Source organism: Amblyomma mixtum, chromosome 9 (genome assembly GCF_055824585.1).
Source record: "Amblyomma mixtum isolate Tamu chromosome 9, ASM5582458v1, whole genome shotgun sequence".
Classification (NCBI taxonomy): Eukaryota; Metazoa; Arthropoda; class Arachnida; order Ixodida; family Ixodidae; genus Amblyomma; species Amblyomma mixtum.
Window position 1 is genome coordinate 74,205,131 of NC_143020.1, and position 26,017 is coordinate 74,231,147.

The window sequence follows — 26,017 nt, forward strand, 5'->3', positions numbered from 1 at the left end:
ATCCTTCGGGGCTGATAAGAAGCCGGCGTGGACCCTGATCTCCAAAGGCGGTCGCGTTTGCACCATGACCCTATGCGTCACTATCCACGGTTCTTATCGCTGTTGTTGGAATCGGCGGCTGCCTTCGGGAAACCCTCGAAGTGAGCCCCACTAAGAGAGGAAGTAGAGAAAGAGACAAGATAGACATTTATTCAAGCACAATGTGTTGCATTACAAAGACTTTCACAGATGCGAAGCATTGAAAGCTTACTGCAGCATCTCTCCACAGATGCTTCGATGAGATACTGGGTCATTGTCACCCTCTCCTTACACCATTTGCTACGTTATACTTTGCACGTAAGACTCGTCTTCTCAATTCACGGGCGCTTTTGAGGTCAGAAACCTTTTTATTAGATAAATCTTTGTTTCTGCTGTTCTATTCTTCAATCCCACACTTTTTATCATTATTACCTTGAAGGGTTCGTGTTGCACAGACATCTTCCAATCAATGCCTTACTCTGAGAGTACTTTGTAACATATGAATGCTTTCATGCTTTATAACAACGCCGAATTAGTTAGGCTTGCACACCACACTGCTTGTCTTTCTTTTGTTCTGCGCATTAAAATTTTAATGACAACGCTGTATCATCTTTCAGTCTTTTTATGCTTTCACAGTGCACTAGAAGGAAGGTGCTCTGAACTTTGGTACTCAAAACGGTAGAGCTTGCAATAAAAGCCAAAAATAGAGCGATTTGATATATTGCATCAGCAGTGAAGATAACACAAATAGAAAAAAGCAGCAGTAATATTAGAGTTTGATCAAGAAAAGACCATGCAACATGTCCTTAGAGTAGCAAATACGTGGATAAAATACCATACCTGTTCATAAAAAAAAACGAAAACTATTCAGCGTGGTTTGATTTGTTCAGACTATTAACCTATCGGGAGCATGCAGTGGGCCCTATGCTGTGTCGAGGGTGTCCTCAAGAGCCTGTACAGAGTCCAAAGTCTTTCTTTCTATAACACTTTTTTACACGGCAGGGACTTTTCCACTAGACGCACTCAATGCAATCGTAGCGTGCTCCCTTCTCCTCGACATTTTCCTTATCGTTATTTTTCGCTGCTTATTTATTTCTCTTGACTCTCAAGTCATTACTAATCTGCCACTCTCGCTACATTATCACCCTTTGCCTTCTCTAGTTTATCTCTACACTCGCCGCACACTTTCGTTCACTCTTTTCATGCCTGCACTCATGGCGCGATAGCAGTGCCCACTCAGGTTGAGGCAGATAGCACGTCTCTCTTCTTTCACTCGAACTATACTGTACATGTTATACAAAAGTGTTGTAACTGCACAAGCCTAAGCATGTACACACAGCCTAAGCATGTACGCGCAAACACACACACACACACACACACACACACACACACACACACACACACACACACACACACACACACACACACACACACACACACACACACACACACACACACACACACACGCACACACACACACACACACACACACAACACACACACACGCACGCACGCACGCACTGTCAGATGGTGGTAACGACGTCGTGGACGATGGACCAGGCCGGTGGGAAAATGCGGGGGAAGACGGGGAACGCCGCAGGCGCCGGCGCTGAGAGAAGGGCGAGGGAGACGCTCCAGCCTGGAAAGAAGGATCTCCCTAATGAACGGGAAAGAAAGAAAGAAATCTGGACAGTGGGGTGACGAGGAACGCCGGGGAAGACACCACTGGGAGTTGGTCCTCGGGCGCCCCGAGCGCCCAAGCCATCGGGGAGAGACTGAGCATCAGCGGACGAACAAGGCCAACTCTGTAGTCCATCCGTTCCTTTGAAAGAAGACTCCGGTGCCAACGCAGCAGCATGTAAGCTTGGACACCTCAGCCTCTGCATCATGTACTCGCTAATATGTAATCCTTGAATATATCTCTTTTGTTCCAACTGAGTCTAGCGGTGTCTCTTTGCCTTTCGTGCCGCGTGGGCCCGCGCAGTATGTGGGGTCACCACACGCAGTATGTGGGGTCGCCTTTGAGATCAGGAACTATAAGCGATTACCACAATAGCCGACAATGTGGAAGCACTTGCACATGGCTGCGACCATTATAGGTAAATATGATCGCATCTCGGGTCATGAACAAAATAGCAAAGCCGCATGCCGACGATTTTGAACGTAAGCAGACTGTACAAAACTTGGCGGCAATACACGGACACACGCACACAAAACACACGCACAGATGCACGCAGCGTGCCTCCGAAGACCCGATGTTGTGGCAATACTTGATGGCATACTAGAAGGAGGAGTAACGGTGAAGTCCTACGCGTCTTTGTGGTTCTGGACATGTACCTAATTGTCAAGTGGTAGGAAAGCGGTTGATTCGAATGGGAAATACACTTTAATGATGATGCGCTAGAAAAAAATACCAAAGGGGGCTATGATTGTAGGTTACCGCATAATTAATAATGGCGGAGGAAAAACGCAATCCCAGGTTGGGTGCTCTGGCGGATTGTGGTGCAGTGCGCATAATCATAAATAACACGAGTTAGGAGTATGCTGGCAGGGTGTCTAGCAGAGAGGGCCGAGAACGACCTGGGCTACGTGTGCCTTCTTACAGAGGGTCTTGATCACGTGGCTCTTTCTTCCCTAGCTCTGGCTCTTCCCCTACTAGAGCACATGAGCCCATCGTGGGAGGAACGCAAAAATCACCGTGAACAAGTTCTTCCTACGCGGACCCACCGCTTATCTTACAGGCCGGATCCTGTTGTCGCGTAGTGGTGATTGCAGTCCGGCGAGAAGGGAAACAGCGGGAATGGCTTCCAAACGAACTTCCTTGTTTGGGCTGTCTTTAGCCCGCTAAGAACTGACTGTCTCGGCGGCGGCGTAGCAACAGGCATGCTCGGCGGTCTTCGAACAGAACGCCCGCCGCTCTCGGCCGCGTTCAATTTAAAGCTGACAGCAAACTTTCGAGATAAAGTGTGCAGAGTTACCAAAACATTCTGGAACATCATAGAACCGGCTCCGCTGAGATGCGAACAATGGAAATAAATCTGGTCGCGTCTTCTATCACAAACAAAGCGATAAAGCGGCATGCCTGCAGCTCTGAAGAATGAACAAACAAACACTTCAAAGATTCGCGGCATTACTACCCTCTCAGAGAAGCATCGACCCTATGCTTTAAAACATAAGGCGACTACAAGCAAATAAAACGGATTGTGCAGAAACAAACACCGAGTGTGGAAACACAGCGTCGTTTAGACCGCATAATAGGAACTTAGACGAATGACATGGGCAACTTATGGTCGTACGCGGCGTCTCTGGGATGCAGTCATTTCGTCAGGGACGACTTCATAGTCCAGTTCACCTAGCCGACGAAGAACCTTGTATGGGCCGAGAAAGCGGCGCAAAAGTTTTTCATTCAATCCGCGGCTGCAAATGGGCGTCCAAACCCAGAAATGGCCTCCTTGCTTGTATTTCGCGCTGCGTCTTCGTAGGTAGTAGCGTAGTTGATCCGTAATCGGGCAAGTCTTCGAGCTTCTTATGCGCGTTGAAGGTAGGCGGCGACATCGACGTTATCTTAATCGGTAGCATTAGGGTAAAATGGCGTCTAGCGTGGTCGTGGCCTCCTTGCCATGGACGAGCCTAAAAGGCGCCATCTGGGTGGTCTCCTGCACTGCCTTGTTGTAGGCGAAGACGATGTAAGGCAGGATGACGTCCCAGGTCTTGCATTCGGCATCGACATATATGACTAGCATATCGGCGATGGTTTTGTTGAGGCGCTCGGTCAGTCCGTTGGTCTGCGGGTGGTCGTCAGTAGTTCTCCTGTGGCTGGTTTGCTGTAACGCAGGATGGCTTGCGTCAGTTCCGCCGTGAATGCTGTTCCTCTGTCAGTGATGAGCACATCGGAGGCGCCGTGTCGCAGACGAATGCACTCCATGAAAAATTTGGCGAGTTCTGCTACTGTTCCTTTCGAAGCGTAGCGGCTCAGGTAGTCGGTCGCTATGATGATCCACTTATTTCCACTCGTTGTTTTCGGGAAAGGGCCAAGCAAGTCAGATCTGCTGAAAGGCCTTGATAGGGCTTCAATCAGGTTCAGAAATCCTGCTGGTCGCGTGGGAGGGGTCTTTCGTCGCTGACAATCTCGGCAGGTTTTCAATAATGGGCGACATCGGCAGAAAGCCAGAGGAAGTAATGCGGCAGAGGGTGCGAGAAAACCCGAGAATCTCAGCTGTCGGCTCGTCGTGTGAAGCCTGAAGAACTTATTTGCGCAGATTTGCAGGTGCAACAAGGGGGTAGGATGTTTTGTTCGCTGCGAATCATTCTTCACGAGGACATCATTTTGTATACAGAAGGAACATAATCCTCCCTTGAACGAGGCGCAGGGTGGAGAAACCTTGCCTTGCAAGTACTCGGTTGAGTGTTTTAGGTCGGAGTCCGAACGTTGCTGCTGTGCAAGAGAGCTGGAGCTGTTGGGTCCCAGGAACGCGTCCTCATTGTCGTTCGGTGGCGGTGCATTTACAGGGGCTCGTGACAGGCAGTCGGCGTCAGAGTGCTTGCGTACGGACTTGTAAACGGCGGTGACGTCAAACTCCTGGAAGCGCAGGCTCCATCGAGCGAGGCGGCCGGAGGGTTGCTTCAAACTGGCAAGCCAGTACAGTTCGTGGGGATCACTGACGACCTTGAACGGTCGTCCGTACAGGTAGGGGCGGAATATCGACGTAGCCTAGATTATAGCAAGGCACTCCTTCTTACATGTCCAATAGTTAGGCTCGTCCTTTGACAGGGAACGGCTAGCATATGCGATTACCTCCTCCAGTCCGTCAGTTCTCTGAATGAGGACTGCCCCTAGGCCCAAGCTGTTGCGCGGGTATGCATTTCACTCTCTACGTTTTCATAAAAGTGCGCAAGGATCGGTGGGGACTGTAAACGACGCTGGAGTTCTTTGAAGGCTTCCACTTGCGACGCTTCCAATTTAAATGGCACGTCTGCCTTTGTCAGGTGGGTCAGAGGCTCGGCGATGCGCGAAAAGTTATTGACGAATCGTCGGTAATGCGCGCACAGTCCGAGGAATCTGCGCACAGCTTTCTTATCGGCCTGCGGTGGAAACAGTGCGATAACGCTGTTTTCTGCTGGTCTGGCCGTACAATGGCACTTCTCTGCTTCCAAGGTTAGGCCGGACGACTTTATTGCGTCTAGTACTGCCCAAAGCCTTTTTAGGTGGTGTTAAAAGTTCGAGGCGGAGACAATGAAGTCATCTAATTATACCAGACAAATTTTGCACTTCAGGTCTGCCAGCACTGTATCCTTTACTCGCTAAAACGTCGCTGGGGTGGAACAAAGACCAAAGGGCATCACCTTGAACTCGGACAGGCCATCCAGAGTGATGAAAGTGGTCGTCTCGCGATCTCTTTCATCGACCTCAATTTCCTAGTAGCCGCTCTTAAGGCCCATCGATGAGAAATACTTGGCAGGACCGGTCCAGTGTGTCGTCGATGCTGGGGAGAGGTAGACGTCAATCTTTGTTATGTTGTCACAGGTTGTCAGTGACAGCCTGCGAGCTTGATTACAGATGAATCCATAGCCTGGAGAGAGAGAGAGAGAGAAACTCTCTAATGAAATATAGAGAATTTAGCCGGCGTTTAAAAATCGCTGGCATGCTACTCTGCGTAGGGAGTGGAATTAGGAAGATATAGACAGACGGAGAGCAGTGTGCCTGGTCATTACTTCTGATACCCTGCCCACCCTGCGGCCACTCCAAATGCATGTGGAACGCAGGACGCTTAAGCGCATAGTTGCGATGGGAATATGCAGATGGGTGCCTGAGCGCGAGAATAATAGCTGGTGAACCTAAAAAAAAATCCAGGTTAGGCAGGTAGCTGGCGTTGTGAAAACCTGTAAAGATTTTTTGCCAAGGGCTATAGCTGCAGGCTAGAAGGAATGGACGATGAAGTGCACTTCAGACGGGATGCAAGGAATTGATAAGGACACATGCGGTATTATTCCTAGTTACTTCTGTTCCGTCGTGCCTGCGCTCTTTCGTTAATCTCTTCACCAGGTAGATAAAGCAAGAACTTTAACGCACACTTTCCCAGAACCGTGTTGTTATGACGCAGTTGGGTTAAAGTCAGTGTCCAGGGCGTTATAGTAGTTGCCAGCCACATAGCTCAAGTGGACCACCAACCGCGACCATAACATATAAAGCAGAGAGTAGCCCTATGTTATGGTCCAGGAACTATGGATCTCCCAGGAAGCAGGATCATAGTTGGGTAAAAGATTGTGGGAGAGGTAATACGCGGATTGGGTGGCCCGTGGGCATTGGCAGCCTGCATGTGTTCAGCCGGATCACCGCCAATAAATGAGAGCTTTTGTGGAGTGAGCTGGTAAAAATACTATGGTTGCAGGAATTACAGAGAAGAGGCTAGCTTCCGCTGATCAGGTGTTTATGAATTCAGGGCCAGTGAGGCGTCACTCCCGCTGTCTCGTCCCTTCCATCTCAATCTCTTCGAGTTACAGCTTAAAGCAGGCTACTATTCCACAGCGCCAGAGCATCGATGTTCGAAAATCTTTTACAGTAGATCGCTGCCTGGTATTGAATGGTGTGGATTGTTACCCCACTCTAAAATGAGCAGCACAGAAAACAGGGTAAAACACAAAAGCATATACACTGGCTCTGATCCGATGTAGGAGGAATTAAATCTCAGAGTGCAATTAGCCGGGCCAAAAAGTACATGACATAAATTTTATAGTGCACAAGACTAGACAGAGCGGTTGAAGAAGAGAAATTAGGCATATTTTCGTGTGGTTGTTCCTATTTTTTCTTCGTCGGGAAAGAGCTGGTGTGTGTGTCCTTCCCTTCTACTTTGTCCTACCTAGAGCGCTGTAAATTTTAACACATGATATGTGCCAAGTAGCCATGCCAATTTTTCTCTTAGTGCAACGAGCGGCGCTACTATCGCTTGCTCCACCGCTTTAGCACGCGAGCACCCTCCAGAGCACTTTCTGTGAAAGGCAGGAGCTCGATCATATGGCCACTGCAAGGGTGCATTTTCTACGCAATCAAGACTCAGCCATTACTTGCAGTCCTCGTGACTTTCATTGCATTTGAAGACTAAGAAGAATTTACTGATGAATGAGAGAGTGAAAGAAAATATTGGACAAAATTTCATGCTTTTATTATAGAAGCAGGCTCAGTAGTAATAGCTATAGAAAGAGCAACCCATGCTGACTGAATAAAACAGTGTGAACCAAAAGTAAACATGCAGCCGAAAGAAAATATCATAGCCAAACTTTTATACAATCGCAGAACACACAGTTGGCATAGAGGATCCTCCATATAAAGCATAAACGAACGATAGAGAGATATAAAAAGAAAATAAAGTTTCACTGCGACAGGTTATTTCGACAATGGTATCTTACAGCCAGAAATAAAGAACTGAGAAACCATGGTTTCAGGGCAGTTCAAATCTGAGTAGTGGCATCGGTTTTCTTTCTGGCCGGCTTTAGTTATTCCATGCTGTAATGGCTATGAAACAGTTTGTTGTCCGTTTTTCGTGAGGACTTTAACAAAAAATACCTGTGAGGGCAAAATAAGCATTAGTGTTCATGAGAAGTGTTTCATGGAAAGCATCTAGACAAAGTTCCTTGCAAATAGTACTAAATATAAAAAAAACAAAGAATAAACTGATTCACTCTAGTAATAGCCGACAATCTAATGCGAAAGTACAATACGAACGAGCATACATCGCTACTGAACATAGCAACTCTCTTGTATCGCCTGCTTACGAACTCCGCCTATACACCGGTATGGATGCCCAAGATTCAACGCACCACCTCACCTACATGCATGACCTATTCTGTTGTGAGTGATGTGAACCACTTCCTTTTAACGCAGCCGCGTTTTCGTGACGACTCTGAGACGCTCCTGGGCAACCTGAGGAGAATGGATGTTCCATTGAGCAACGTCTCTCGCATCTTGCACACTGAAGGTTCCCGAACCAAGCGGCCAGCGGCCACCAGTGTCCAAAACAGTCTTCAAGTTTTTAGAGGAGACTGTCCTTATGGAATAGTGGTAGAGACGCAACCATACAAATCAGTGACTCAGACTGAGAAATTTCCGACAGGCCGCTGTACGACTAATCCCGCGTGTGCATTAATACCACCACCACCATCTCTAGCGGAGTCCATCAATGGAGGATGGAGGTGACGAAGAAGAACATGAGCAGGGCGCGAGGGTGCCGCACGAGCAGCATAAGAAGAAGTGAAGAAGATCTTGGCGTTCAGCTGCATCGTCTACGCTGCTGCCTCCTGCGTTGTCTCATCGCCAGGCACAGTGCAGCTCTTCGTAGTGGGGAGCCCCGCGTCATGGCCCGCGAGTACGACGGACGGCTGCACCCGGTGGAGTGGGCCATCCTGGAGGCCAACCGGCAGCTGGCGGAGGAGGCCCAGAGACCGCCCCTCTACCTGCAGGCCTTCCTGGACATGGTGCAGCTCACCATCGCCTTCGTCACCTGCTGCGCCGAGGACGACCGTGAGAACAAAGGCCCGCTGCTTTCACCCTTCGCCGCTTACTGCTTTAGAGCCACCGCGTGCGCATCGAGTGCCCGCTGGCTCTTTCACGTAGTTTTTATCTTACACCGCTAGTAAGAGCGTAACAAGAAGCCAGGATACCAGGCAACAATTTCGACTGATTCGACGGAGCCTATGCAGCGTTTCCTTACGTGCTAGTGCATTTAGGCAAAATAAAAGCCTTGTGCTCTCGGGGAAGAGCTGCGATAGATTTCAAACAGGTGCTTTTCAGTGCCAGTAATGCGCAAGGTAGATGCGAATTAAAAGATTTCGGTTGACAGATTGAAGAAAAAAAGATTTTGGAAAAATATAAGGAAATGTTTTTGCCATTTCAGGTGTTTATAAAGAGAATGACCGTGGGAAAGGTATCCTTTAGTGAGAATACCTTGTTTTGAGCTGCTAGCCCTAGCGCCTACTCTGACACAACATGTAAATCAGGTGTAACTGAACTTTAGCTGCACCATTATTCAAGTGTTGGCACTATATTATTATAGACTTGGTTCTAAAATGCTTCTTTATGATAATGATGCTGGGGTTCTTCGTCTGCAGTTTCTTATTTATTGTGGCCACTTTAGCCTGTGACTTCTTGAATGAATCGACGTAAATATTTTCCACGAATGTTTTATCTGGCAGTGGAAAACAACCTGCTCAGGCAAAGTTTTCTATTGTCATGTTTTCTGGTCCTTACGGAAAGAGACTGATATAATTGTAATTTCTAAGAATTGGCCATCCCTGTAGCCTATACTGTGGCACTGAATAAGAAATATCGCGCTTGAAGTTGGAAACTGAACAGCAATGCCAAAAAGTGGATATTTCACTGGAGCCCTCTCTTTAAACATATTGAACCTGTTTTTCGGCAATGAATTTTAAAGCTCCCGTATTTCCTTCTCATTTTCTTATCATACTCTAGCCCTACAAACAAAGCTTGAAAAATTTTTGCAGCGACATCTCGCAGAATACGTAATGAGACAAATGGTGCTGTAAATTTACATGCACTTTTTCGATATAAAGGGTGGCTAAATGTTCTTTAAGCAATGCTTTAAACATAATTTTTTACCCGACACCCTAATTTAGTTCGTACTGAACGCTCAAACAAATCACTGTAAACAATTCGAGTAGGGTTTTTTTTTTACGGAGGAATAAAGCTGTAGCATTGAGGTAGTACGACATTCGGAATTTTACATATTAGAGGCGGTAATCAACATTGAAACTTCTAGATTCTACATTAGAACTCCTTCCTCTAATATCGAACTTTTTTGTCCGTGCGGCGGGACATGTGTTGGGTGAACGTAATTTGTAAGTGCTCACTAAATTTAAGTGCAGTATGAAATCAAGCAGTCAAGCTCACAGGGTTCCGTGTGTTTTAACCAAATGTTTACAGCTTGATTAAACTTGCAGACTAAACTTGACTGAACTGTTACTTGAGGAATCTGGTTTTTCTTCGCGAAATTAACACGCAGATGTCTGCGTGCAAGAAAAAGTATGTCTTGGACTCCACATTACGCTGCTCGTCGCGAGCTAGGCTGTACACAGAATTAGCGCCCATATTGGAATAGGATGCCAGATGTACATAACAGAGTAAAGCTCACTACGTGGCGATTTTTATATTTTCGATTACATGTATATATTTTTCATTGTTGTGTGCACTTTTACATAAATCATTATTCAATTTATTACATTTCATTCAACTAAATAAAGACAAATTTGAGGGACACTTATCAGCGACTCCAGTTGATCTTGTTGGCATGTAATCCTATATCATGCTCTACTAATGTTATCAGATCACATGACACTCCAATGTTACGTAACACAAGCATACAGTCGTTCGCGTACGCTCACCCCTCGTTGACATGCACTTCCCTGCACGCTCAATCACTACTTTTTTAATTAGTGCCTCTGTAATCACGTACATACTCAACAGCATACTGTCGTAAGCTGCCACATAACGTAAAAGGCCATATGAGGTAGAGGTGCCGTCAAAAGTAAATGGAAGGCAATATTCACGCAAAAATTTAATCATTGGCCCCCCTATTCATGCATCCTTGAATACATATGTGCAGCCTAATTGTGATTTTGCGAATTGCACTGTGCACCAACAAGCATGGACCATCATGCTTTAGATTTGAAGAGATTAAATTTTTTTTGACAAAGTCGCCTTCCATTTACATTTGACGGCGAGTTTACACAAAAAACCCTGGTTTAAGCAAGCCGAATAAAAGTGTTTGCGTAGCCTAGGAGTAGCGTGTCCAACTCGTAATCACTTGGAGAGGGTTTCGATTCGTCACTAATTACCGTAATATTTTTTTCTTCTGGGGAGTGGGGGGGGGGGGGGGGTGGAGGCGTGATTAATTTACTTGATATATACACTAACATGCGATAATGATGTCAGAATTATGTTGTGACATTGTAATCACAGTTTATGTAATGTTTTAAGCACTTATCAATTCCGCCGCTCCACGTGTGACGTCAATCCTTTTCGACCAATCCGGACTTCCACGGCACAACGCCATGTTTTTCGCTGAACGGTAGCCTTGAAGCTACGGCTTTGAAATGGTTGCTGTGGAGCGGGGGATAACACGAAGGCTCAAGAAAAAATTCGCTGTGGCTTAGCTTGGTTAAAGGGAAGCTGAAACAGTTTTTTGAGAATTCGAGGTTATTCAAGAATTCAAATCTATCAAGCTTCTAGATAAAGCATGCAAAGCATTTTTCTATTAGCATTTAAAATGCTGACATATCGTCGATTAAAACCCTGACGATGTTTAGGTTTCTCCTCACTACGATGGAGGAGTGCGAGGAAACACGGCAGTGACGTCATTATTGCCGAACTTTCAGATGTCCGCTGCTTACGCCTGCATGCAGCTGTGCGCCGTCAGATGGCGCCAAACAATGCACCGTGAGCTTCTCGTTCGATGGCGTCGGTTTTCTTCCATAGAATAACCGTTTCTTCGCTGGAAACATAGTGTCGTCATACGTGACGTCATTATCGGGGCCTCTGCCCGTCGCTGTGCACATCAGAGAAGCTGAACGCCGACGACGACTTCATTCGGCGATTACGGTATCATTTCAAATGCTAGAGCAAAACGATTTCGCAGGCTTTACCCGCACATTTTGCACATTCGGTCACACTAAACTCATCGGATGCTAAAACCGCTTCAGTTGCCCTTTAAGCCCGGTAATTGTGAAAGCAATATCCGTACGTACGCCATGGTACAGCTGGTAGTGTAGCTGGTGGTGGTGTTAGACTTGTGGTGCTGCAACGGTTATACAATCCAATCCAATCCAATCCCATCCAATTCAATTCAATTCAATCCACTCCAATCCAATCCAATCCAATCTAATCTAATCAATCCAATCAAATCCAATCCAATCCAGTCCAGCCCAATCCAGTCAAATACAATCTAATCTAATCCAATCTAATCTAATCTAATGCAATCAGGGTCAAATGAAGGTCAATGGTGGTCACCGCCGCGGCACGGCAAAGGCGTGAAAGTGCAAGTAGTATTGCTTTCGCAATAAAAAATTTGAAGTTGTGAGAAACATTCCATAACGCCTCTAAACTTCAATAGTCGCATACATTTGGGTGTGAAACTGCAGTTGGAAGTATGAAAGCTGTTGGCTTGCTTCCGCTTCACTGTTGTGAACTATGTTAACTACAGTGCCACCAGTATGTGGAGAGGGTACCAGTGCCACATGGAGAGTGTACCACTATTAAAAAATTATTTGAGTGTGGCAGTTGAGGAGCGTGTAACTGTTTTGAAAGCTTGCTCACAAGGGTACGAATTTTCATGAAACTGTTCGTCGGGTTTTCTCTGCAGGTTTTATTCAAGACATCGTCGCCAGCAAGGGAGAAGGCGAAGACGCGTACTATTATGCCTATTTATCAGCAGTGAGTATAAACGGAGTCTCTAAACATTGTTCCTGTATGTCTACAAGAGTAAACTACCATGGTCGCACTAAACCCTGGGCGATCTGTTTGGTCGTGTTCTAAAATCGGAAGGGAACAAAGCGGATGCACCCTCAGAGGCACAGAAGTGGAAACAATGGTCTTTGACACGAATACCGCTAAAGGCAAAGCTAATCACCCCTAGCAGTCTGACTACTGCACCCAACTGCTACGTATACGTTATTGATGGGAAATAACTCTACTCTGAAGAAGACGCTATAGAATTAGAATATCTTGAAAACTCCCTTATGGCAGGTTTGGCGCTAGGGAACGGGGGCGTATATTGCTTAGAGATTCAAGCTGGCGCTGTTTAGGCAGTAGATTTGCTTGGTATATTTTGTAGTAGCAGGAAGACAGGCCGGATAAATTTTGGAGCTAAGGCAGTGATCGAGAAGGAACTATACCATATCTCCGAGGTGGGCCGTAATTGCAAGTTGGAAAGGTAGCAGTGTGTGAAGTTAGGCGATCTTTTGAAGATATTTGATCACAGTCATTTTGGTTGAGAAGTGGTCACCCTGGGTAGTACTGCCTGAGGTCAAGGCTTGAACGCTGTTGGTCGTGTCCGTGCTCATGGAGACGGGAGATCTCTGTCGCTGTACCTTCCCCGCGCCCGGAGAGCGCGAAAGGTCTCATAGTTGTTTAAATGCATTGCATTAAAAACCTCTTAGTGCTCTTGTATAGGGCTGGCGGGATTTTAGGCACGTAGACTAAGCGATTTTGAGAAAATGGATATTGGGCAGAGGCTTTCCTTTCAACGCTCTATATTTTACTCATTTATCTCGTGTCTTTCTTGCGCCTCAAGCTGTGTAATGTATGCCCCTAAGTGCTCTTATGTAATGCTCCTGAAAGAGGGCTTTTAAGAAAATATAAATGCTTTGAAATGAAACAACTTATAGCAAAAAAGAAGGATAGTCTTGTAGTGCACTCGCGCACTTCGTGAAACCAACGTGGGCTGTATACTTCGCGCATTATTAGGTTGTTAATCTTGTCTTTAGGCAAGTCTAGATCAAGCGCAAATAAAATCTACAAATGATGGAAAATCACCAGAAAGCTGTTACTCAAATATTTTAAGGGAATCCCCCAAGGTGGAGTAGAACTACTCCACCTCCTCCACCAAGGTAGAGTAGTTCTACTCCACCTTGCGGGATTCCCCTAAAATATTTCACCAATGCGGTTTCCACTTGGAGTTATTGATCAATTCTCGCCCTGCCGTAAGCTTCCCGTCCTGGTTAGCTCATTTGGTAGAGCGACTGCTCCGGTGAAGCGGTGGTCCTGGTTTCGTACCCCGGACCAGGACGAATTTTTCTATAACTGCGAAGTTTCTGAGAAAGCTGCTAGCTTTACTTTGTAGCCGAATGGCTGGGCTCGGGTGGACATCAATGAGTAATTACTCCCTTATCACACGATGTTGGCTATGGGATATACATCACATTGGACTGCAAGCAAAAATTTTGAATAGGTTCACGCTTTTTCAGTAAAACAAAATATTAAGTCTTAACAATGACTTGACTAACGACTTCGCCATTCACTTTCATTCCCGCGCATTTTTCACAACGTATTGTTCAGGATTCCAACTCAATACCTTTTCCGCCCTTCGGTTGTAGTGCGGTGCACGGCTGAAAACGTCCTCTCCTTCGATGTCCAAGAGCATAGTAACGAAAACCTTAGGGCGTGCACTCTCCATATATAGCCAGCTGCCACCCGATGCCGCGACGCCAGCGCCCTCTATGCCGGCGGTGAAAGATTCGTGCACTCTTTATTACTTCGCGACAATAGCGTGCCCGTCGGGATAGTTGAGCAAAGCTGTGCACGCGTCGGTCGACGGTCCCTCGCCCGCGCTGAGCGCAGTTCGCCGCTCCAGCTTTGATGTCATAGTTTACGCCGTGTAAGTTTGAAGTTTCAAGGGTATTTTAAGGAGCTGTCTGTGTGATAAAATGCTTTAACACATATAAGCGCCCTACTCGGCGCCTCAGCACAATCCATTTACTCGACCATTTAGGTGTGTATTTTCTGATCGTTATGAGGTCGCTTCCGTGCTTCTTGCCGCACCCACCCTTTCATTCTTCTCTGGTAGAAACGGAAATTCTCGGGTTTGTCACCGTAACCTACGAGACCACAAATAAGCCAAGGGCGCCTACTTCCAGCCTAGCATGGCTGCACCTTGTCAACACTCTCAAAACCACTTCAACGCGGTTTTTTGCTTATGAGCGTGGCGTAACAGGATGACGGTGATTCCTTTTGCCACCGCAGAATGCCTTCCAAGCTTCCATAGCAGCAAATACTGCCATTTTCCTTAGTGGTCTCAAGAGCAACAGCGGCTAATTTCTGGCTCATAAATGAACGCAAGAGAATATAATGCTTCTAATATCAGGGTAACCGCTCCTCTCTTAACTTCATACCGCAGCTGTTCGAGTACGAGTTCCTCCTGGGCTTCGTGTTCGTCCTGTCGGGGTTCCTCTTCCTGGTCTCGGTCTTCTGCGGCTTCTTCTTCGTGCTCATGCGCATGGTGGGCGCCTTCGGTGGACGCAAGGTGCAGAACATCACGGCCTACTACATGATCGCCCTGCACCTGCACACGGCCTCCATGACACTCACCACGGGACTCAACGCGTGAGTGCCACGGTCACTACACGCTGTGGCCTCCTCCGATCTGAACTTCAGCTTTTAATGCTTTAGCTAAAGAGCACCATGTCCCCACACTCACTACCGGTGTCACAGTTAATCACCTTGGTAGGCAGGTGGCAGGAGCTACGTTCCAAGGTTTTTAGACGGAATACCCAGCTGCGACCTGCCACGTTTGGTAGGTGGCAAAATGGAGGGAGGGAAACCCTCTTCTCCACTTGTATGGTATGAGTGGTCGTACATGGCAGCTCACAACGAGGATCTTATGCTGTCCCATTGTCACAGCTAAGCTAACTGGATGTCCTCCAATTTTTTAATGTACAAGCTTTGCCAAGAGTATGCATGCCAAGGGGTGTGCTTCCGGGCCACACTCTGTGGATCGTTATTCACCCCCCCCCCCCCCCCCCCCCCGGCATTTATACGTCTTTTGGAGGAGAGTGAAACTCTTGTTCCCGCTCCTCAGAATGTTTGGACTTCTTAACCTTGAATTAATTACACATAAATTACAAGCAAATCTTTTGTGCTCTTTGCGTTTAACGAAAGCCCTACGATGCATTTTATAGCTCGTACTTCGCAAGCTCATGTTCTGGCCGTAAAATGCCGCGGCACAAACATGTCCAATTGCCGACTCGTCGAGAATTCCTTTCTATTACCAAGTGAGATATGCTGTAGTATCGGAAGAGAAAGTTTGGCTGTTCACCTTCTCGGCATCATTTAGTCGCCCCTAAGGCTTTGTCACTTATGAAGTGCCATCCTTAGCAACATCAACGTTGAACAACATCTGCTTACTGCAGTTCTTCGCTTGTAGCCATTTTAACGATAACAGCGACGTCTACCGCATTCACAGATATGTATTTAATGCCGTGTGTGACTTCAAGGAGAGAGGGCACCCCGAACAAAATAATCAAGCGTACCAGAGACCTCGGCCATACCCTAGCAATTTTTTCGTTCAATCCACTAAATCAATGCCATTGCAAAGTTGTCCACGAGATCTTTAGGATGTTATGCACAGATATGCGCCGAATTCTTACGACATGATGGGCGCGACAGTCAAAGTCATCCCATAGTGTTTGGATTGTGGCTGTACAGAGAATCATTGCACTCACGCCTCAACACCACTTGTCTCAAGGAGCGGCGAACAATGAGGCCCGTACACAATCTCCGATGGGATACCGTACATACGTGCATCCTCGGTTTACCCCTCGCAGGGTGTCCCTAGCCTGGCTGTACGGCAGCTCCAATCGGCTGCACACGGCACACGACTACAGCGTCAAGGTGATGCAAGAGGGACACGGCATCTTGAAGTCGCACATCACGGATGGCCTCAATGTGAGTTGACCCTGCAAAACTCCTCCATATGAGGTTAGTCAGAACAATGGCGATTGCCAGCGGATTTCGCCAGGACCAAAGTTCCCTCACCGCTTTTGGGCAGTGACTTAACTTGCCGTTTAGCCGATAGCGAGAAGGAAGTGGCTTTCCGCAACGGCTTCCACCCGCATTACTCTCTCCGCTTGCCTGTACACGGTTGGGCGAGAGGGTGGCGGCGGAGAGGGTAATAGTATGCAGAAGGGTTGAAATGCGGGCCAGTTGGTACATTGTAAACGGAGAAAAAACCAGTCACACAAGACGACGGACAAGAAGAGTGTACACACCACAACGACTGGACCAGTCGTTGTGGTGTGTACACCACAACGACTGGTCGACCAGTCGTTGTGGCTACCAGTACGAAGGATCGGACGAAGAACTGCTAGAAGCAGTCCGCATCAAATGCTACGGCAAGGACAACCCCCAGGGCTACAACGGGGAGTACCAAGGAGCAGACAATCCCGCAATGGACAGGCCGATCACAAGAAAGGAAGTCCAGGCGGCGATAAGCGCGACAACAAGAAATACAGCAGCCGGCGCACACAAGATCAAGAACGCCTTGATCCGCAACCTCAGCGACGAGGCGATCGACCAGCTCACGGCGTACCTCAACACGCTGTGGGCAGAGGGAGTGGTGCCGAAGGAGTGGAAGCACGCTGTCGTGGTTATGATACCCAAACCCGGCAAGAAGCTTCAGATTGAGAACCTGAGACCCATTTCCCTCACGTCGTGCCTTGGCAAATTGTACGAGAGAATCGTCACCAGGCGAATTCAACAATACCTGGAAGACGAAGAACAGTACCCGCACAGCATGTTCGGCTTCTGGGCGAACCTGTCGACGCAAGACGTCCTGCTGCAGATCAAGGAAGAGATCATAGACACGGCACCTAGAACTGGCGAAAACATTATCATGGCCCTGGAAATCAAAGGGGCCTTCGACAATTTTAGCCACGAGGCCATTATGGAAGGCCTAAACAACGCCAACTGCGGAAGAAGAACCCACGACTACGTAAGATCCTTCTGTCAGAACGCACAGCGACAGTGGGATTGGGAGACCTGCGAAGCGACACCTTTACCACCCCACGTAAGGGCACGCCACAAGGATCCGTAATCTCACCAGTGCTTTTCAACATTGCAATGATCGGACTGGCCAGAAGACTCAGCAAGATCGATGGCATCCAGCACGCGATGTACGCCGACGACATTACGGTCTGGGTGAATCGAGGCTCGCTAAGACAAAAGGAAGAGAGACTGCAAGAAGCAGCAACGTGTGTAGAAGAGTACATGAGGGAAAGGGGCCTAGCCTGCTCCACGGAAAAGTCGGAACTTCTTAGGGTAGGGTCGAACCCTACCAAGGAGGAACTGACAGTAAAGTTAGAAGGCCAAAATATACCAGAAAGGGATATGATACGCATCCTGGGCATGTGGATCCAAGGAAGCAGGAGATGTACCTACACAATTAGCCTACTCAAGAAGTCAACAGAACAAATAAGCCACATGATAAAGAGGGTATCACAGAACAGAAGCGGGATGAAAGAAAGCGACACGATCAAGCTCGTCAGAAGCCTGATAGTCAGCAGAGTCACGTACTCGTTGCCATACCACCGCATGACCAAGAAAGACAAAGAACAGACGGAGGCGCTGCTAAGAATGGCGTACAAGACGGCACTCCACCTGCCAAGAAACACATCAAATGAAAAGCTGCTACAAATGGGCCTAAACAACACATTCGAAGAACTAACGGAAGCCCAGCTAAGTGCGCAAATAGCCAGGCTCCAGCAGACAGCCACCGGCCGCAAGCTCCTAAAGAGATTAGGGCACAATGTAGAAGGGATCGTAGATAGAACAGCTAGCATTCCAGACGAGGTCCGCCAGACACTGGACATCAGCCCTCTGCCGAGAAACATGGATCCCAACCTCCATGCCGCTAGAAGGCAGGCCAGGGCAGACTATGTGAAGCGGAACCTAGCCACAATGGAAAACACAGTATACACAGACGCGGCCCTCTATCCATGGGACCACAGGACCAGAAAGTTCCGAGTCGCGGCAGCAGTGGTAGATTACATGGGGGAACCAATTAGCAGCGTGACATTAAGAAACTGTACGGTAACGGAGGGGGAGGAAGCTGCCGTAGCTCTAGCGGCGGCCGAAGGTTACCGTAGGAACAAGTCTTTGATAATCCTAACAGACTCCAAAGCAGCATGCAGGAACTACATACAGGGCAAAATAAGCAAGGAAGCGCTGAGCATCCTCCTTGAAGCAAAGCTTCCAAATAAGACCTTAAGACACAGGATTTTCTGGATACCGGCACACACCGGGATAGAGGGTAACTCGAGGGTAGACAGCCTAGTTCGCGAGATCACGAGCCGAGCAGGGCAGTCAGAAACCCTGGAGGACCCCATGACGGTGGAACCAACGTATGCAGAAATATTAAACTATCACAGAGGGCGGAGATTCAAATACCTACCACCCCACACATCATTAACACAGCACGAGGCGGTCTGCTGGCGGAGACTGCAAGCAGGGACTTTCCACAATTTATACATACTACATAAGATGTTCCCTACACAATACAGGGACACATGTCCGTGGTGCGAAGCAACCCCCATGCTATATCACATCGCATGGGAATGCGAACGTAACAGAGCATTTCACAAGCTAAATGACCCGAATGCGGAACAATGGGAGGGCCTGCTGACCAGCAGCGAGCTCAAGGCCCAAAGGGCACTGGTGCAGCACGCCTGCGAAGCAGCAAGACTCAGCGGTGCCCTGGAATAGGGGCGCCGACCTTGTGAAGAGGCCGAAGACATGAAGACATCGTTCCACCGCTAAAACCTGATTTTTGGAGCAATAAATGTTTTTCACTCACTCACTCTCTGTGGAACACTGTAAAAAGCCGTGGGCGTGTCTAATGGAATTTTCGCCTCCTGCTCCGGCCTGCCCTACTGAAGCTGCGCACTGGAAAACAAAACGGCTCCCGTGATGTCACGTGATTACAACCTATTAGAGGCACTGGAACCTTCATTTTCTAAGCTCGGCGTTTACGCACGGCGTTGCAATGCAGCTTCAGACGTAAACCGACTAGCTTTATAAATTTTACTCGACGACCTGGGCCCAAAGCCATTCTGAATGCAAAGCGAGAAACAGAATCGGTAAGAGGAAAGCAACGATATTGGCGATTTTCGCGACCTAGAAGGGTCGGCTCAATTCACCCAACATGGCGACTCCACAAACTGAATGGCGACTCAATGTTACCTGAAAGACTGCTTCTGAGGTCAGTCTTGGTAGAAGCGTTCTTCATTTAAAATTTCACGATAAATTCGCGTTTTTTTGTTAATAGTGACAGCTTCGTGTAAGCGAAATAGCCTCTTTCTCGAGTGTGTAAAGAAATAGACGAGAAATTAGGAATCAAGCGAAATCGGCGTCTGGTGATTGAAACCATCCGCTGTGAAAAGGGATCGCTAAAGAGACGACGCGCTTTGGAGAGGATCGCAAGACACTGACATCGGCATTGAACTTTTGTACAACAGGCGAATGAAAAAACTAGAAGGGGAATTTTTCTCATCAGACATTGCAGGTCTGGAACACCTGCAGCGGTTTCATGCTTTTGCAGCGAAAACGAGGTCCAAGTTTTTCAGTCACTTTTGTTCCTCAATTTCAAGTAATACATTTGCGTCCTTTCATCTTTTTTTGGCTCATACATTTTGTAAACCGCACGTTACATTAAATATAAATTTCTGGTTCTGCCTATAAAGTGTGGAAAGGGAGAGAAACGAGGTCGACTTTACCGCGCACTCTTTCAGCTCTTGCTTTGTTTGTTGGTGAGCAGTGCTTTGGAGTCACCTAACGAATGTGGTGCTCCTATAATACAGGTCCATTCGTCTGATTCTATTAAATTCTTACCATGCTACCACTAAGAGCTAGCGAAGGCATGGGGAAAGAAGGAAATGCAAAAAATTAAAGAAATCTGAATGAAATTGATGCGGAATGAAGTCACATCACCGCACACGCATACCTTAATAAGGTATGCTATACAAGCACAATCAGGCAGAAAGCCCTTTGCGCTTGAACTCTGCCCGTTAGTCATGTGTGCACAGCAGTGTTTGTTAATAGCACCCCGTATTTGCTGCAACCGTATGAACTTTACATTTATGTCCTTGGCCTAACGATGGCGGGTGTGTCAACCCGGTTGGTGCTCTCACCCCTTTTACTTTCTTCGCAATCAGAATCTGAAGAATGCCGTGGAAAGCGCTCGAGTGACCAGAAAGGAACTCGCCGATTCCGTTGACACTTACCATAAAGGTGGGTGGACTTTCCCGCTAAATGTATATCAAACGAGGGGCATAATCAGCATACTTGTTAGTCTAGATAAGTACACAGCCAGACAATACCTGTCTCATTTTCTGAATGCCGCCCTGTCCTCCGCCAAGCCGTACCATCGTATCCTAGTAAAGAGGACACTTAGGCTTATTGTTTAATTTTTCTTTCAAGCTCTGTCTTTGTTCTCGTGTTACGAATGAATTAATGGAGAAATACGTATTGTGCACTGGAATCCACTAAATGCCACCAATACACCGCGGGGCTTGTTAGGACTCTGAAGCATAGAAACGATGCCTGAAAGAGACGGCAGCATTCAATACCAAGGACCCTACTTCACCTGTAAGCTTTCGCTGACATGGTTTGGACTGCCGCTTATTGCGCCAAGAGGGAAGAATACATTAACGGCGCTGATATGGTTGCGCCAGCTAAAAAGCATAGAAGTGTAGGTATTTCTCGGCTGATAAGATTTGATGCCAGACAAACACGAGGATAAATAGACTTAATGTACAAGTTCTGCATACTAGTGCAGTGACAGTTGCAAAATTGTTGCGCATGAGCGGAAAGAAACTTGGCCGCTATGTAACCGAAATATTCAGAACCTTCCAGGTCGTGTTTCCAGGTTTTCTGTCAATGTTCGCCCGTCGTCCGTCCGAGGTCATGAACGAAAGCAACCGTTTGAGCGTTTCTGCAGTATCGAAGCTGCGACAATGAGCTTGACGGGAAGACAAAAAACTGTTGATGATTTCAAACACAATATGGACTACATAAGTTTGCAAATCAGTTCGGCAGTGGCGGGTGCAGCAAATACAGTTGCGGTTAGCTGCGTACGTAATTTCTGCTTTTGTGGGCGTGCATGCGTGCATGTGTGCTCGCGAAGTATCTCATCAGAAAATATGCAAATACAAGTTTCACACTCTGGTGCGGCTCATAGACTAAGAAGAGCGGTGGGTGCACTACTCTGAATTAATTTCAAAAATGAGGGATTCTTTACCATGCACCCCCTTCGCACAGTGCACCGATGTTTTGCTCATTGTCTTCATCGAAATTTGGCCACCGTTGGCGGGACTCGCCCTCTCGGTCCTGGGCTCGCGAATGAACGCAAAAGACACATAGCCACCGTTATTGGTCTCTCGAGAAATAACGAGCGTCAAATAAGCAGACAAACATGTACATTTCAGTTTCAAGTCTCAGAATGGCTTTTTCTTGGGCCCTATGGGATCAAACACTGAGGAAGAAGTCAACCATATGCACGCTTTTGATTTCAACGGTAATGGGCTACTGTTGTTGATGCGTCTCAGGTATGTCGTTTCGATGCGTTACAACTAGATTCGGCCCGCCAGCGCAGCTCTCTCTTTCCTGTGAGAAGTTATAAAGTCACTCAAGGAGATTGGTTCAGTGGCACGTGTCTGTCACCCAGTACGGAATTAAAGGCCGGAACGGTGTGCTTCACAGCACGTAAGCTTTTTGTGCGCATATGTATGCTTGCGCAGGCATGCGAAGATGTGTGGGAACGAAAACATATTGTCCGCTAAATGTATACCAAATCGTGAATTGCAGCAACGGAACGCTGCGCGATGAGTATCAAAAGGTCAGGCTTAAAAGTGGAAAAAATAACTGGTTCATAAATAGAACTGCGCAAGCAGTCTAAATCTTTCCAGAGTTACCGGGACAGTTATCTTATTTATTGCTATTTCCACTACCACGACGCACATTGGTGGAAGATTCGGAGCAAAGAATGCTTTCTTTTTCAACGGGGTGCACTGAGGAGTTATCTAAAGTGTGCAAACACGAATGGAGCAAATGAGGAACAAGTTTATGGCTTATGGTTTAGGGGGGTTCGACGTCCCAAAACTACTGAGGCTCATAGAGACGCCGTAGTGAAGGGCTCCGGAAAGACTCCGTAGGGAAGGGCTACGGAAATTTCGGCCACCTGGGGTTCGTTCACGTGCACTGACATCGCACAGCGCACGGGCCTCTAGAATTTCGCCTCCATCGAAATTCGACCTCCGTGGCAGGGATCGAACCCGCGCCTTTCGAGTCAGTACCTGAACGCCGTAACCACTGAGCCACCGCGGTGGCTAACCGAGAAAAAAGCTTGTATAGTGTGGAGATGTCTGCATTGATTTAGATCATTAAAAAAATAAGCTGGCTGTTGGATGGAGCGACGAAAAATCGGCGCTGGTACAGGCTTATCTGATGACTGAAAGTCAAGATGACTTCTGAACAGTTTGGATAAATACATGATAGCCCAAGAAAACATGATACTGTCCAGTCCGCTTAAAAAATAAACGATGCCTATGCTATGACTTTCCAGAATACCTGAACGACCTCCAAAAGCACACCGGGCAAGTTCTCGAGAAAGCTGGCATTCCATCCGAGAAGCAAGCCAATGATCTGAATGATTGTACGTAATAAAAGTTGCATTTTTCATCCTTTTGTCGCTTTGTAACGTTTAGTTGAATTATTGATGCCACTCGTGGATTTATTTTTTGTGCATTCTTGCTTATAACTGAAAGAAGATTTAGAACGCAGTTCTGCAATACGATTAGCTTATTTTGCGTGCTTGACGTAAGCGAAAAGTTCATTAAATTTTTGAAAAAATTCTATGCCTTACAGGCTTAGGAGTCAGATTTTGAGAACAGCGTCATTAGAAAGGCTAAGACGATCGCGAAACAAGTCATACATGGTAAGGATAAGAAATCTGGATGATATGATAAGGATGATAACAGATTGATAAGCATTAGCATTTTGTATATGCTTTTTTTCAACAATAAGGGGCAGTTCAGCGATTATTATTTTCTTCTGCAACGAGTACTAGCACAAATAAATGGAGTGAAATACGTGTTCGGAATCGAATCGATTTCTGTCATCTTTTTTTTTTCGAATTGTACTTTTATGTCGTGTATTTTAAATGACCACAATAGCATTTACCTCAGCATCAACTCGCATTCCATACGACCAACGATGCTGGCATGTGTCGACATAGTGCAAATATGTTTAACATTTTTCAACCTGCGCTTCGTACGAGACCAATTTCGACTTCCCTCTTTCCTTGCAGTCTGCGATAAAGTCAGCCAGGTAAGTTCTATTATTCTTTGCACGTCATCATCGCATTCACTTAATTGATACAACTGCTTCTTTTCTAAAACATTTCACACCCACCAGTGTGTTTGTCAGGCCCCGTGAACAATATATTCATGTCAGACACGGCACCTAATTTCTTAAACCACTCCAGCCTTCAGTAGAAGCTTAAGCGCTAACATGATACTTTTATTCGGTAGAAATGTAGTTTCGATCCAGTGTTTTGGTCAGGTTCTATATTTACAACCTTGATCCCATTAGAGTGCGATGTCAGTGCACGTTAAAGAACCCCTGGTGGTCTAAATTTCCGGAGCCCTTCACTACGGCGTCTCTCATAGCCTGAGTCGCTTTGAGACGTTAAACCCCATAAACCAAACCAAACCATTAGAGTTCGATTGGCTTATATAGTGCGAAGCTGCAATTTGTACGTAATAGTAATTATAAAGAAATTCATTAAACGAGGCAAGGACCCGGTAAAACAATCAGCGTGAGCTGGCAGCCGGTCGCTGCTTTGTCTTGGCCCTCCCAGCACGAACCTCGTCCACGACGGCAGTTCCGGAATTCCAATGTTCACTACGCGTTATCGCTAGCGCCGCTCTCTGCTGCTAAATCTTCGTCCCGGTAGTTCATCGCAGTCTGGCTGCGCCGCCCATAGGCTTCCCGCTAAGCGGCGAGGACAGCTGGGTATTGTCGATGGCGACGCTGAGCTGCATGAGAGTGGCGAGCGCTTTCCCCATCTTCCGTAGCACTGAGGCATGACAGCTGATCCGCCATCCTCGCGCGCTGGTTTTCCGGCATTTCATTTTGTTCCTCCGGCCCGCCCTCATAGGAAATCTTGGCTGAGCTCCCTCTGACCGAGCACTTCGGTTTCGAGCTAGAGCCGCTCGTGGGCAGAGATAACACAGAACCAAACAGACCGGACCACGTGGCCGATGGCTTTCTCGGCTCCGATACCGGGCGGCAGGGGGAATCCCTGCATACACGTGCAATTTTCCACAGATAGCCCAGCATCCTGAGAGCCAGATCTTTCTGGTTCTGTCTCCGCAACAGTGTGCCCACATTTTCTCCCTTGGCAATTCTTGTTTTCCTTGTTTACATCTTTTTTTCTTTCTCTTCTGGCCAGAGGTATTTTATCGGTTCATTAGTCCCCTCTGTCGGGTACAGAGTTCCTTCCCCTTTCTCCTTCCTTCTTTCCTTTTCTGACATCGCATCAGTACATTCGTTATTTAATCTTTTTTTGGTGGCCGCTTCAACTGGTGGCCTTGGACGGGCTTCATCCACGCGTAAAAAAAAATCTTTTTTTTTTTTTTACGAGCACGCTTCTATTTCAATTTAGGTTTTCGTTTTCTCCTGACTGTAAATGATATTCCTCTGTTACGGCTATTTCCAGTGCTCACTCCGCTCTTATTGCTGTAGTCGATTTTAATCATGAAATGCTTTTAGCTCCCGTTGTCTGCAGTGTGGTGACGTCACGCCGAGACCGAGAGGGCACTGAATTCCAGTCATCCGGGCTCTCAAACGAGAACATCCGGGCACCGTACGAGACTTAACGAGATTTAACGAGACTCTCTAAGCCCTCCTACGGGACCGGCATGCAAGCGCCGGTTGGTCTCCAAACGAGTCACAAAAAATAACTGCTGCCAGTGCCTTCTCAATGTTTATCAAGATATCAGTCGAGCTGTGCGTTTGATAATGCACGGAATTATAATTTCCGATTTCTAATAACTCGTGCAAAAAGCACATACATGCCACAATATTTAAGCATGAAATGCTTTACGGTGCGGTTCGGGCTTCCACCGCGATGGCAGAGAATTACTGCTCCATTTCCTGTCCTCAAAAAACGTTGCGTTCAAAGGGCAAGGCATTGTGCCGAACGGGTGGCGGCGTTCCTACCTTCCTGTAAGGTGCGGCTCGGGTGTCCATCGAGATGGCAGAGAATTACTGCGTAATTTCCTTTCCTCAAAAAGCGTCGCGTTCAAAGGACGAGGCATCACGCCGAACGGGTGGTGGCGTTCCGCGGACTGCCTGGCACCTCTACAACACGCTGTCGCGTTCCACTCCTAAAGGCGAAGCTTAAGCGTCATTAATTAGCAGTTTATTAGTATTTAGTCATTA

At 47.1% G+C, this 26,017-nt stretch overlaps 1 protein-coding gene across 1 annotated transcript in view; it reads left to right on the forward strand.

Moving 5' to 3' along the window:
- Nucleotides 1-8,367: 8,367 nt before the first annotated feature.
- Nucleotides 8,368-26,017, forward strand: part of LOC149329748 (uncharacterized) — a 53,422-nt gene continuing 35,772 nt past the window's right edge. The window contains exons 1-4 of the mRNA XM_089559287.1: nucleotides 8,368-8,533; nucleotides 12,387-12,457; nucleotides 14,919-15,124; nucleotides 16,345-16,465. Coding sequence (XP_089415413.1) covers nucleotides 8,368-8,533; nucleotides 12,387-12,457; nucleotides 14,919-15,124; nucleotides 16,345-16,465 — 564 coding nt within the window. The remainder of the gene's footprint in view (nucleotides 8,534-12,386; nucleotides 12,458-14,918; nucleotides 15,125-16,344; nucleotides 16,466-26,017) is intronic.